This window comes from Rhea pennata, unplaced genomic scaffold, assembly GCF_028389875.1.
Source record: "Rhea pennata isolate bPtePen1 unplaced genomic scaffold, bPtePen1.pri scaffold_32, whole genome shotgun sequence".
NCBI lineage: Eukaryota > Metazoa > Chordata > Aves > Rheiformes > Rheidae > Rhea > Rhea pennata.
In genome coordinates this window covers 1016290-1030259 of record NW_026907679.1, presented here as the reverse complement: position 1 = coordinate 1030259, position 13970 = coordinate 1016290, and the positions used below count along the sequence as shown (strand labels likewise).

The 13970-nt window shown below is 49.7% G+C and overlaps 1 protein-coding gene across 1 annotated transcript; it reads left to right on the top strand.

The window, feature by feature from the left end:
* The first annotated feature begins 10639 nt into the window (after window positions 1-10639).
* LOC134154508 (olfactory receptor 14C36-like) lies at window positions 10640-11590 on the top strand. The gene has a single exon (XM_062601182.1). The coding sequence runs from the start codon at window positions 10655-10657 to the stop codon at window positions 11588-11590; it is 936 nt and encodes a 311-aa protein (XP_062457166.1). The 5' UTR covers window positions 10640-10654.
* The last annotated feature ends 2380 nt before the right edge of the window (window positions 11591-13970 follow it).

Here is a 13970-nt window from a genome sequence, read left to right as displayed (position 1 = left end):
TTTGCTCTCTCCAGGCATGGGGGACTGTCCAAAGAAGAAAAGACATGAAGAAGTTAAGATATATTTTTCAAGAAAAAAAAAATGCATTTCTCATACAGGTCCCTACATTGCCTTTCTATTTATTGAGAGGGTCTTTGTGCAGCTTCCTTGCTTGACCTCCACTTTTGCACTGGCTGAGTTTGCCATGAGGAGCTTCGGCCTATGCCTATGGGCTTCCGAAGAGTCAGTACAGCAGTGGGAACTGGGAAACGAGGTGGGGTGGGGGACTCATCCTGACATTCACAGTTTCTGTCAGGTGAAATCCACTCATCATGTAGAAGAACTTTTCAGCATCTTCAGTTCCAGTTCTGGAGAATGAGCTTTGAGGAACAGAATTTTAGAGATTTCACAGGGATTTTATTTTCTTTTAGATGTCACCTTTGGGAAAAGTTCCTCAAAGGTAGAAATCCTTGGCATTTCTACTGTGAGTCCTGAGAGGAAGCCATCCACTGTCCTGTGTTGCAGAGTGGGGACACCTCATCTGTCTGTTAGTCTTATTCCCAGCTGTCCTGTGTTCACATCTCCTTGAGCTGGAGGATGATGTTATTCTAAAAAGAAACCAGCCCCTCTTGAGTGCAGAGGAGTCCAGTTTCAAAGTACAGGTCTCCAAAATTCTCAGCCTTTCTAAGGGCACCAGGGGGAGATCTCCACATTCCCCATCTAGCCAGGGACACACAGAGCTCTTTTCAGGTGCCCCTAGGCAGCCTCCTACCACCATCTCCATACTCTCCGAATCTCTACACCTTCTTCATTAGTCTCTCAGATATCACAGAGGTGCCATGAGACAGCTCTGCCTTTCAGGAAGGCAGCTCACTGCCTGACAGGACACCACAGGGAGGCAGTCAAAGGACTTTTAAGACTGAAGATGGGCTCTACTTTAGGAAGTCAGCTCATTTCCCAGCCCCTCAGGCTGCAGTTCCTTTAGCCACACAGTTTAGAAGGGGCTGGGGAAACCTCATTCCCATGCAGACCCCTCTGTTGCACAACTTGCAGAATCAGTGTCTGAACTGCAGCTGAAAATGTTGAACCCTAAGAGCCTGAGGGAAGAAGAGGAGCATCATGGACAGGAGGGGAAACAAGGAGCAACATCATGATCCTGATTCCAAGGCAGGCAAGGGCGGGGGGGGGGGGGGACGCACTTGAAAAAGCTCTCACCTTACCCAGCTGGGCATGCTGCATCATAGACAATGATATCACAGAGCAGTCACTCAGCCCTTTATCAAGTGCCACAAAACAGGCCTGTGGCAGTAGAGATGCCCCTCTCCTCTCCTGCAGGTCTGGCTGCAGGAGAGGCAGCTCATGCCCTGGACTCCATGGCTGTCAGGGCAGAGGCTCTGCCTGAGGGAAGGGGAGACACAGGGGCTGGCCCAGAGGAGGGTGTCTGCATTGCAGGGACTGATCAAGACTTGCTCAAATCCGTCTCCCCATGATGATTCTGTTTGCAGTTCCCTCTCATTCCCTCCTCATCTCTGCTTCCTGGAGCTGGCCCTGTTGGGAGCTTTCTCCGTCCTAACGCCTTTTTCCTGTCGGTGCTCACAGACCCTCTCCCACCCTCTGCATGCGTATTTCTGCCCTACAGAAACCTTCCAGATTAGGGCACTGTCCAGGGGCATCTCTGCATGCAGGTCCCAAGGAGCAAGTCACATAAACCCTGGTAAGTCCATTAAGTTGCTGCTGGTGCAGCTGTGGTGGGAGGTGGGGCTGAAGAGCTTTGCTGACCTTTCTCACACACCTTCTGATCTCCAAGAGTGAAGATCAGTGAGTCCCAGTCCCTTGCCAAGCCAGAAAACTCTTTCCTTTTTCTCCCTGCCAAAAGGAGGAAATTGAAAGCCTTGGAAGGAAACTCCTTCCCTTTCATGGAGCCTTTTTTTCACCTCCCTCTGTGGTGCAGACACTGCTCTGAATCACAGCCCAGGGCAGATTGTGGTGCATGTCCCAGCTTCACAGTCCTGCACCATTCCTGGGAGAAAGTAGCAGCCTGCCCTGTCCCTCTGACAGTGTGGCAAGGAATCCCTGCTCTAAAGCATCTCCTCCTCCCCAGCACTAGAGAAGCCGGGAGAATAATCCTTAGAAGAAGCTTTCAGTCTTGGGATGGAATGGGTTTAGAAGACCCCTCCAGGAACCTCAGTAGCACTGCCCCTCTGCCAAACTTACTGTGTCAAGACGGCATTTCTCCTGCAAGGAGCTCTCCCCTGGCCTCCTGCTCCACACTGCCTTTCACATCTCACTGTCAGCCTTGTCTCCTCTCAGGTCAGCAATTGCAGGCAGTGCTTGGAGCTCTGCTGCTCTTAGCAGAGGAGCTGCTGCTCCTGCACACAGCTGTCTCTCAGCACTGCTGTCTGGTTGCCATGAGCGCCCTCCACCCCAGCAGCCTGCTCTTTCTAGTCAACAGTGGCCCAGCTGAAGGCATGATTTTCTCTGTCCCTTGTGCTCTCTCCTCCTGGGAATTGTTCACAAAAGTAAAACAGAATAATCACCTTTGGTCTCTCTCTAAACAGTTCAGAGAGATCAGTTACAGTGTTGTCACTTGTTTCATCAGAGGATGGTCATCTAGGAGACACAGAAATGTCCTACCTTGGAAATCCATACTCCCAGGTCTTAACTAGGCAGGACACCGAGAAAGGGACAGGAAGGGAACTCATTTTTCCATGGTTCAGCTTTTCCTTCAGATGAATCAATCTGGGCATCTCATGCCTGTTCAGAAGCCACTGGGAAGCAGTGGGATTCAGCTCCTTCCTGTGAATGCCACAAGCACATAGGAGGTGGGATGCCCCTTGCCTAAGCTGAAGTGAGCATAAGAGGTCTGCAAGCAAGCTCCTTGTCTAAGCTCCCATTACAATCCCTGGAGATGGACGGTGGAAGTCAGTTGCTCATATGCAAACAGCTGGTGACATTTGAAGAGACAGAGTTGGTCTTAGGCATGTGCCTGTGTCTGCTTGCTCTGATGGAGCAACCAGGACACCCGCATCCTTCTGGACCATCAGCATAGGGCCAGGTGGTGAATTTCCTTGACCATCTGAAATGACACTAGATGCCTACTATGACTAGAGCTCCTCTCACTATGAAGCCAAGACACAGGCAGATTCCAGTGTTACAAAAAGCCAATGTCATTCAGGGGAGACACTTGATTTATTGACATAAAATAGGCTGGCAGGGCCATGTCAGATGCTCAAGTGTCCAGGACAACCGTATGTCTGTAGCAGATACTGCATGAGACCTTAGGGAAAACCATGTCCCTTTGGAGTCCGTGCTGGGCAAGTGCCCCAGAGCATGTTTGGCTTCCTACATTTGCCTGGACAAATGAATCCCACCACTGTCTTTAGGCAAAGCCCATCTTGTCTACATCCATGTGTACTGCACAAATGGGAGGCACATCACAGCAAGGTCTCTGCGCTGATCTCTGCACTCTCAAATCCTTCTTGCTCTCCTCACCTGAACCTCTTCTGACCCCACCAGATGATATGAATTAGGACTGGACTAATGATGACATCAGGGTGGCTGGATCATAGGCTGTCAAGGCCCTGGGACATCTTCAATGGCAACATGTCCTTCCTGGAGATTAGTTCAAGAAATCTGTCACAAGTGCAATGGTGCCACTGAGTCAGCTCATGCAGTCAACCCCTCGCCTGACATTCCTGCACAACCCAGCTCTGTTTCTTGGCCTTGGGCACTGTAGGATTTGTTCTGTTAGTGGGAACCTCATTTCGTCATTACACTGCCACCTGTTATCCATGCTAGTATGTCACCACTTGCAATCAAAGGCTCTTCCATGGGATGGATAATGGGAGGCAGCTCTGAAGGACTGAGGAGCTCAGGAAAGCCAGTAGCTCAGTAAGGACTGCACCTGTCAAGCACAAGAATGTTCCATACAAACAATTATAAAATTAGTGGACATCTCTGGGACCCAGCTTGACTAAACGGGGAACGTGCATGTGGGTTCCAGGGCAGTAAGGCTGCACAGGAGACATTATTTGGACATAATCTCAGGCTGCATTATGGATAATTTGGAATGGGCCATCCAAACACTAAGTAAACTTATTAGCAGCCTAATCATTTTGATAATTTGAGTAGAGTCATTAGTTAGTTAATAATGTTATTGCACCTATTCCAGCCTCTATAGCCTGGGGCTGATGCGATGGGCAGGAACAACACCAGTTAATTTGTTCTGCTGCCCCTGGCCTACTTACCTTTCCCCAACTCCAGCCTTGAGAGTTATTCACCCCCTGGCCTCAGTAACATGGGTCACACCAACGAGGGTCACAAGAACCACAATTATTACATGTCACCCAGAGCCACCCGTGTCGGTGGTATCTTAATCCTTCCCCCCTTGGAGCAGCATTCAGGAGGAGGGCACTCCTGTAAGGATGATGAAGACACCAGTGAGGAAAATGTCCTCGGTTTATGCTCTGAGATGGTTGGCTCAGCCAAGCAACCAGAGACTCACATGTCCACAAGGCCTTGGAAAGGAAACAAGTGCAACAGGTACCAGAAATTCCTTCATTTTTCATGATCTAGCATGGCTTTATCTTCCTGGGTAAAGGTCTCACTGTTCTGGGAAGGTGGTAATTTCCTGACATGGAAAGGATGGATCCAATCATCTTTCCCCACGACCTTTACAGCAAAGTAAGAGATTAATAAAACAACAACCAATTTATTTATATCCTTCAGGCAAACATGGAGGTGGGGTCACTAGGCCAGTTACCATTCTCCTCACATACTCTCAGTCCTTAACTTTTAGCTGCAGCAGGGTTCAGCTCTGCTCTGTTGTTATGATAGTCAGTCATGGGGTGAAGGGATGGCCAAATACCCCCAACAGCAGGCTATCTGCCTTGAACACTGAAGAAAGGAGTTTCAGTGACTGCAAATGACTGCTTTACTCCTGCAGTGGTGGTCCCAAGGACAGATCCCATCACTGGAGTAAGGAGCAGTTAATTCCTGTCTGCAGGAATTAACACTGCCCCAGCGGTGAGAGCAGGCTTCCTGTTTCCAAGTCCTGACATCCAATCAGGCCTTATGTCAAACTCTTGATGTCCTCTCTTTCAGAATATGAGGCACAGGAATGCAGACTGCATGTAACTGGCCCCAGATTCTGGGGGAAGCTGGAAGCATCCCTCTACATTACCCATCCCTCGACTCCATCGATACCTTCCATACTGCATAGCTGTGGTGAGAACACCTCTTTCTTACACAGGGGTATGAACAGTTGTAACAGTGCTGGAGCAATGCTGTGAGAAAAACCTTGCAAATAGTTAACAAGACTCAAGGACAAGGGGGAGAGACAAACAGTACTGCAAAGGATAACCAGCTCCGGCTAAATAACCTTGATGAAGCACTTTGAAGAATGTGAGAGGTAGATGAGACAAAAACAGCAGAATAACCCAGAAGTGACCTTAGGTTCATTAAGGCTTATTAACATATTAAACTACACACCCCTAAAAGAAGAATGAGATGGAAATGACATGATAATGATGTTACTGCCTCTTCTTCGCTTCCTGTGCTAATTAGCAGGAATGTGAAAGCGCAAGCGCAGAGCGATTACCTGATGTAATGAAATTGTAACCAACAGAAAGATTTGTATAAAATACTCCCTGAAAAGTGTGTATAATGAGAGGGGGAGAAGGTGTGCTAGCTTTGTGGATCTAACACCTAGCACCCATCTCTGTGCAGAAATGAAATAAACAAATATCTCGACCCTGTGTGTCTGTTGGTTACTTGCACACCAGGTAACAGAACCCAGATTTTGGACAACAAGAGGACTCACTCCATGAAACGCTCCTCACCAAAATTAGACTGAAGGGCCTGCAGCTCCCCAAGTGGTCCTCGTGGCCTTTTTGGAAGATGGGCACAGATTCCTCTCTCTAGTTGTTGGGACCTCCCTTGATCTCCACAGCCTTTCAGGGATGATAGAGACTGGCCTTGTTATGATATTGGGCAGCCCTCTTAGTATCCGCTGATGCAGCCCATCCAGTTCCAGAGACTTGTAGGGGTTGAGTTCTTGCCAATAACACCTCACTGAACCCTCTTCCACCTGTGACTGTTTTTTCCTCTGAAGTCCTGACTCCAGGCAAAACAGCCCAGGAGACCTTGTTGGTGGAGAGTGGGGCCAAGAAGGCACAGAGCTCCTCAGAATTACCTGCATCTTCTGTTACTAGATTCCCTGCCCAAACCAGCAGTGAGCCCACATTTTCCTTTTCCCTCTTTTGCTGTAACTGAAGAGGTAGCAGCTCTTCTTCATGCCATTGATGCACCTTGCAAATCCAATCCTAGCAGAGCTTTGGCTTCCCTAAGACCATCCCTGCTTTGCTGGACAACTTTTCTGATTTCTACTTTTTTTTAGCCTCTCCCTCCTTCCAATTCTTACATGCAGACTTTTTGTTGAGAGGTCAATCCTGATTTCCCAGCATAGCGAAGCCAGTCTCCCAAGATTTCTACCAGTTTTACTGAGTATCGCTATGGCCCATTCTTGTGCTTGGTAGGTGCTGTCCTTACAGACCTGCTGGCTTTCCTGAGCTCCTGGGCCCCCACAAGTCCCCTGAGCAGGCCCAAGTCTACTTCTCTGAAGTCCGGGGTCTGAGCTCCACAACTATCCTTCCCCACTCTGCTCAGGATCTAGAACTCTGCTTTTTCATGGTCACTCTAGGAAAGCATGGTACTGACTGTCCCATCCTTGATCAGTTCCTCCCTGTTTGAAATTGCAGACAGAGGGAAGTATGAGTACTGCCCCTCTGTGCAACTGTGCAAAGAAGCTGTCCCTGGTGCCCTCCAGAAACCTCCTGGCCTGTTTCCACTCTGCTGTTCACCTTTCCAGGGAATGTCTGTGAGATCGAAGTCCATCCCCCTCCCTGCCCCACAAGATCACTTGGGCCTGTGACCCACAGAATTGCTCACATTACATTGACTTTGTCACCCTGATTAGGTGGTCTAGTTCCCATCACAATGTTACCCTTACCCTGGTGCTTACCCAAACACTTGCCTCTCCCATGGAAGAGCTCCACACATCTGAGCTGCCCCTTCACACAAAGGACATCCCCCTTCCTCATCTTCTCCCTTGTTCTCTCCTGAAGACCTTCTACCCTACAATTGGTTCCTTTCAGTCATGTGAGTAATCTCACCACATCTTAGTTATTCTAGCAATGTTTCAGTCAGATTGGTGATGGTGAAACCTGTTATCAAGGACCAAGAACACAGTGTGTGTGGTGGTCCCACTTCAGAGCAGGGACATGCTGGCATACAAAGCAGGTGGCAATGTTATGGTGAAAGGATGTTCCCACTAAGAGAGCAAACCCTGCAGTGCCCGAGGCCAGGGAGAAACACAGCTGGGCTCTGCAGGAATGGGTTTGCTGCCTGAGCTGACTCTGCAGCATCGTGGGGCCTGTGTCAGAGGTGAACTGATCTCCAGGAAGCACAAGGTGCTACTGAGCAATTCCCAGGCCCTGGAAAGCCGGTGATCCAGCCACTTTGGAGAGACCATTAGTCCAGTCCCTGTTCATATCATCTGGGCAGGTGAGAAGAGGCTCAGGGACAGGAGAGCTAGAAGGGTGTGAGAGTGCCGAGACTGGAGTGGAGACCCCAGTGTGATGTGCCTCCCAGTTACACAGCACACTTGGACGTGGACGATACTGACTTTGCCTAAGGGCAGAGGTAGGATTCATTTGTTTGGGCACAGGTAGGAAGCCCAAGATGCCCTGGGGCACTTGCCCAGCACACGTGCCCAAGGGGCATGGTTTTCCTGTAGGTGCCACGCTGTATCTGCGAGAAATACACAGTGGTGCTGGACAACCCAGGCATCCGGTATGGACCTTCCAGCCTATTTTACGTCATTAAATCAAGAGTCTGCACTAAATCACATCAGTATTTTGCACTGCAGGGATCAGTTTGTGTCTCAGCTTCGCAGTGAGTGGGGCTCCAGCAGTGTTAGACAATTAGTGTTATGGCCAAGGAAATTCCCCACCTGGCCCCCACCTCATGCTCCAGAAGGATGTGATTCTTGTAGTTGCTCCATCAGAGCAAACAGATACTTCAACTGTCTCCTTAACTCTTAGCTGTCTCTTTAACTCTGTCTCTTTAATTAACACCAGAGGTTTGTGTGTGAGGGACTGACCCCCAACTGCCATCTCCAGTGATTGCAATGGCAGTTCAGACAGGGAGTTCATAGGCAAACATCTCTGTTGTGCACACTTCTGCTCGGGCAAGGGGAATCCCACCTTCTCTGTGCCTGTGGAGGTCATGGGAGGGATCTGAGTCCCACTGCAGCTCAGGGGCTTCTAAACAGACATGCGATGCCCTGAAAGACTCATCAGAACCAATACCTGAACCATGGCTAAACGAGCTCCCTTCCTGCCCCTTTCTAGGTGTCCTGCCTAGTTAAGAGATGGAACAGGGGCTTCCCGAGTGGGGGATTTCCATCTCTTGCAGATAACCATTCTCTGATGAAATAAATTGTTATGCTGGAATCATTCTTCCTTTAGGGCTTAGAGAGGGACCGTCGGTGATTATTTCAATCTACTTCAGGGATGATTTCCCAAGAGAATGGAGCACAAGGCACAGAGAAATTCATGTCTTCAACTGCCCCCTGCTCCTGAGCAGGGCCGGGCTCCTGGGACAGAGGGAGCCCATGGCAACCTGGAAGCATTACTGAGAGACAGCGGTGTCCAGGAGCAGCTCCTCTGCCAAGAGCAGCAGGGCTCTACGCTCTAGGCACTGACTGTGGACATGAGATGAGAAGTGAAAGGCAGTGTGGAGTGGGAGGCCAGAGGAGAGCTCACTGTGGGAGAAATCTTCACAGCCTTTGACACGGTAAGTCTCTGGCTGCAGGACAACACCACTGAGATTCCTGGAGGGGTCTTCTGAACCCAGCCCATCCTGTGCCTGGAAGGCTTTTTATGGATCACTCTCCTGGTTTCTAACATGCATGGCAGGCTTACCTGAAAGGGAAGGCACTCTCCTGAGGCTCTGATTTTGTTTTATACCTTTGGCAGGGCACAAACTGGAAAGGATGGTTTGGGCTTAGGTGACTGGAGGAGAGTTCTGCAGTGTTCCTGTGAGGGACCAATAGGTCTACAAGGACCCCAGAAAGCTCCTTCAGCCACCTCTTCACCTGCCAGCAGCAGCAATATCTCCTTTGCAGCCCTCACCAGTCTCATCATGCTTAGTCTCGCCTGCTCCTTAGGTCTTGCACACACAGAGATGCCCCTGGGCAGGGCTCTTTTGCCAGAAGGATTCTGTAGGGCAGAGTCAAATGCCCCGTGGGTGGCATGGGGTCAGGGAGCACTGACAGGGGACAGACGTGGGGACAGAGAAAGAGCACCAAGTGGGGACAGCTCCAGGCGGCTGAGAGATGCTCAGGGAATGTGAGGAAAGTGCCCACAGAAACACTGTGGCAGGCTGGACTCAGGCAACTCTCCCGTGGTCCTCCCTCTCCCTTTCTGCTCTTGTACTTGCTGTCAGCTGGAGGTTCAGCTACAAATTCAGACACTCACCCTGAGGTCCTCCCATGGAGGTGTCTGCAGAGGGCTGAGGTGCCCACGGCCTGTTCTCATCCCAGGGTGCTGGGAAATGTGATTTGAGGGTCTGGGGAATGAATGGACTCTCCCTTTTGGAGATCTCCTTTTCAGGACATGTGAGTGAGTCCTTATGGTGTCCTGCTGTGTTTGAAAGCTGCCCTCCAGAAGGACACAGCTCTCCCATTGGATCTTAGCAATGCTGGAGATCCCTTTCAAGTAGTTCAGGAGGTACTAACACCAGAAAATGCTCCTGAGCACCTTCGTATGTGTGCAGCTGAAGTGAACCCAGCGTTTCCTCGGCTAGAATGGAAGTGTTGAGAGTTTCCTCCACTCTCGGCAGTCAGCTCACAGAGTCGTTGGTCGAATCAGGTATGTCAGGAGCAACGTTCTGTTCTCTCCATCACATCTCCACCTTGGGCTGCGAAAGAGAGCAGAGTTAGATCTGTGCTTTGAAACCAGCCTCCCCTGATCTCATCGGAGTGCAATGTCTTTTTATAGAGTAACTTGTGGGTGAAATCATCCTTTGGGTAGCACAAGTGGAGAACAGGGCAGCTGAGAGCAAGGCAGGTGGACTCAACAGCACTCCTGACCCTGCACTAAGCAGCAGACAGCCCGTTTTCCTCTCTCGTCTTCTAATGTTCATCCTTGCAGCAAGAAAAACATCTATCCCTACAAAGACCACTCACCAGATGTAATGGAAGAATCTAAAAATCTGCAAACAAATAAGAAAAAAAAAAAACACACTAAACCTCTCTGCTGCAACATGAACTCTTTAGAACTGTGTGTGAGGATATTAACAGATCTTTTTCATTACAGGTGGGCACTCAAACACCAATTCTGAAAATCAGAGATATCACAAACCAGCCCCATCTACCACCTGGTATAAAGCAGGACAGGCCTGTGGTCCTCCCAGCACACTCAGCTGGAGCTGGAGCTGAGGAGCTGAACAAAGATCTTCCTGAGAAGGACAAAAGAAATTTGTCTATACTGTTGGCAGGATGGGTGAGGGTGTAGTATTCCTATGAAAAAAAATGAAAGTTTTGTTTCTCAGTGACAATCAGTGGTCACTGTCTTTTAGCCTCTGACAGTTGCCCCATGCCCCAAACCAGCAAATGTCCAACAGCAGCTCCTTCGATGAGTTCCTCCTCCTGGCATTTGCGGACACACAGGAGCTGCAGCTCTTGCACTTCTCTCTCTTCCTGGGCATCTACCTGGCTGCCTTCCTGGGCAATGGCCTCATCATCACAGCTGTAGCATGTGACCACCATCTCCACACTCCCATGTATTTCTTCCTCCTCAACCTCTCCATCCTCGACCTTGGCTCCATCTCCACCACTGTCCCCAAATCCATGGCCATTTCCCTGAGGAACACCAGGGCCATTTCCTACTCTGGATGTGTTGCCCAGGTCTTTCTGGTTGTCTTCTTGCTTTCAGCAGAACATTTTCTCCTCACTGTCATGGCCTATGACCGTTTTGTTGCCATCTGCAAACCCCTGCACTATGGCACAATCATGGGCAGCAGAGCTTGTGCCAGAATGGCAGCAGCTGTCTGGGCCAGTGGCTTTATCTATTCTCTCCTGCACACTGGAAATACATTTTCACTACCCCTCTGCCAAGGCAATGCTGTGGACCAGTTCTTCTGTGAAATCCCCCAGATCCTCAAGCTCTCCTGCGCAGATTCTTACCTCAGGGAAGTTGGGCTTATTGTGGTTAGTGTCTTTTTAGTCTTTGGGTGTTTCATTTTCATTGTGCTGTCCTATGTGCAGATCTTCACTGTTGTGCTGAGGATCCCCTCCGAGCAGGGCCGACACAAAACCTTTTCCATGTGCCTCCCTCACCTGGCTGTTGTCTCCCTGTTTGTCAGCACTACAGCATTTGCCTACCTGAAGCCCCCCACCATCTCCTCCCCATCTCTGGATCTGGTGGTGACTGTTCTGTACTCAGTGGTGCCTCCAACACTCAACTCGCTCCTCTACAGCATGAGGAACAAGGAGCTCCAGGAGGCAGTGAGGAAACTATTCCAGCTGGTGCAAGCTCAGCAGCAATGAGCTGCCCATGTCTCCTCACAAGCAATTTACAGTTTATCTCAAGAAACTTTGTGCTCTGGGAGTTCTGTCTGTGATAGTCCTATTTGTGCACAAATATCTGAATTCATTCCATTTCTGCTGGAGCACAAATCCCATCTCTCTGACCCAGAAGCCTTCTGCATATCTGCCTATCTCTGTGTCAGACTTGATCTCCCAAGTAGCAATTCTGTAATAAAAGGGGATCTCTGTGCCTGAAGGCTGGGCTCTTCCTCCCAAGTTGGAGCCAAGAATGTGCTCAGGGAAATGCACCCAAAAGGATCCTGTTGTTGTGCTTGGGTTTTCTGTGGATAAAGGGGCATGAACTCTTTTGAGTGACACGTGAGGGAAAGAGGGCTGTATTCATCTGTCACTTGTGGGTGCCCAGTGTCCCTCGAGAGGATGAGTGGTCAAAGAGGTCTCTTCTGGGGACTGTGCCACATATTGGAGGGCTGATAAAAGATGCCCATTTTTCTGAAGGGGGTTTGGAGCCACCCAGAGAGCACAGGACATCTCCAGGGACAGTGTGTGCCTGGGATGTACAGTAACTAGAGACTCTCACAAACAAGTTAAGTCAACCAAAGGAAAGCATCAAATCAGGGCTCTTCATTCTCAGGAGAAGGAGTGGGCTGGGTCTAATGACACCCCCAAACATGCCCTGGGCAGTGTGAAATTCTGCCCCCACAGATAAAGAAGAACTTCTCTACTGCAGGATTGGCAGAGCTCTGGAACAGGTTGCCCAGAGAGGTCGTGGAGTCTCTGTCTCTGGAGATATTCAATATCTGCCTCAACATGATCCTGTCTAACATGCAACAGTTGACTCTGCTTTAGCAGGGAGGTTGGACTAGATATCTCCAGAGGTCCCTTCCAACTGCAGCCATTCTGTGCTTCTGTGTGATTCTGTGAAATGCCCTGTCACTTCTCTGTCCATCCCACCATAACAGATTGAGGGAGGGGGGAGGAGTTGTCAGGAGCAATGATACTGGTCCAGCTGGCTCTGGTATGACCAGCAAGGCCAGTGTGCAGTTACTGTGCAGACCCACGGAAAAGGCAGCTGCCTTGGACACCCCCAGGCATATCCTTGCAGGCTGCCATGCTGAGCATGCAGTCAGCCTGCTGGCAGGCAGAAACCTACTGGACTTTGCCAGCACTTCTCACTGGCTTCTCAGCAGCTCCAGGCAGTCAGGCAGAGGCTTTCAAGGCCAGCGTCATGGCTCAGCTGTGCACCTTTGTGAGGATGTGTGCCCAGGAGCCTTGTACATCAGGCAGTCAAGGCAGCCTGCGCCTTCGCTGGGAGCAAGCTGGGCTCTGGCTGTACTGCACTGCTGCGGGCAGCTGCTTCTGGACCACTTGTGGACAGGAGGACCCACAGGGTGAAGGTCGTTGTGTTGGAACAAGATAATATTAGCCTTTCTGCTAATATTCTGGAGAAACATATTTCAGCAAGAACTGTCTGTGAAAAAATAGAGGAAGTCGGATTTCCTCCAGAAAAAGACTGTACTTGCACACTGTTTCCACAATGAAGGCAGCCCATAAATCCTCTAGAAAAAGAAGAAGAAAACCGGGAAGAAAACAAAGGCAGAGCAAAGTACAAGGGAATCTGAATACACAAAAGTACTCTTTAAGGAACTGGAAGCCTCCGCAGGAGAGTCGAGTTACAACATGCAAACCCTGTCACGTTCCTTTTTCAAGAAAACATAGTAAGCCCACACCTTTTCATGGTTAGAAAAGCCTGAGAGCTTCCACTTTTAGCCCCTTCTAGTTTGGAATGCTCGTACTTCAGCATAAGCCAAAAAAGGGCATATTACACAAGTCAGACCAAGCTCATTGTTAGAGATTTCCTTGAGGTTATCAACATTTAACCAGTATCATTCAGTTAAACTGCATCACAAAATTCTGGGCATCCTGCAGTCATTTGGAGCTGTTCCCTATGCCTTCCCTTCCCCTTCCCCTTTCCCTTTCCCTTCCCCTTCCCCTTCCCCTCCCCCTTTTCCTTTCCTTTCTGTCCCTTTCACAGAAGCACAGAATCGGTTAGCTTGGAAGGGACCTCTGCAGATCATCTAGTCCAACGCCCCTGCTCAAGCAGGCTCACCTAGAACACGTTAGACAGGGTTGCATCCAGGTGGCCTTTGAATATCTCCAGAGAAGGAGACTCCATGACCTCTCTGGGCAACCTCTTCCAGTGCTCTGTCACTCTCACAGTGCAGAAATTCCTCCTCACGTTCAGGCGCAACTTCCTGTGGTTCAGTTTTTGCCCTTTGCCTCTAGTGCTTTCGCATGGGACAGCTGAAAAGCCTTTGTCCCCATCCCCTTGACACCCTCCCTTCAGATACTTACACACATTGATAAGATCCCCCCTCAGTCT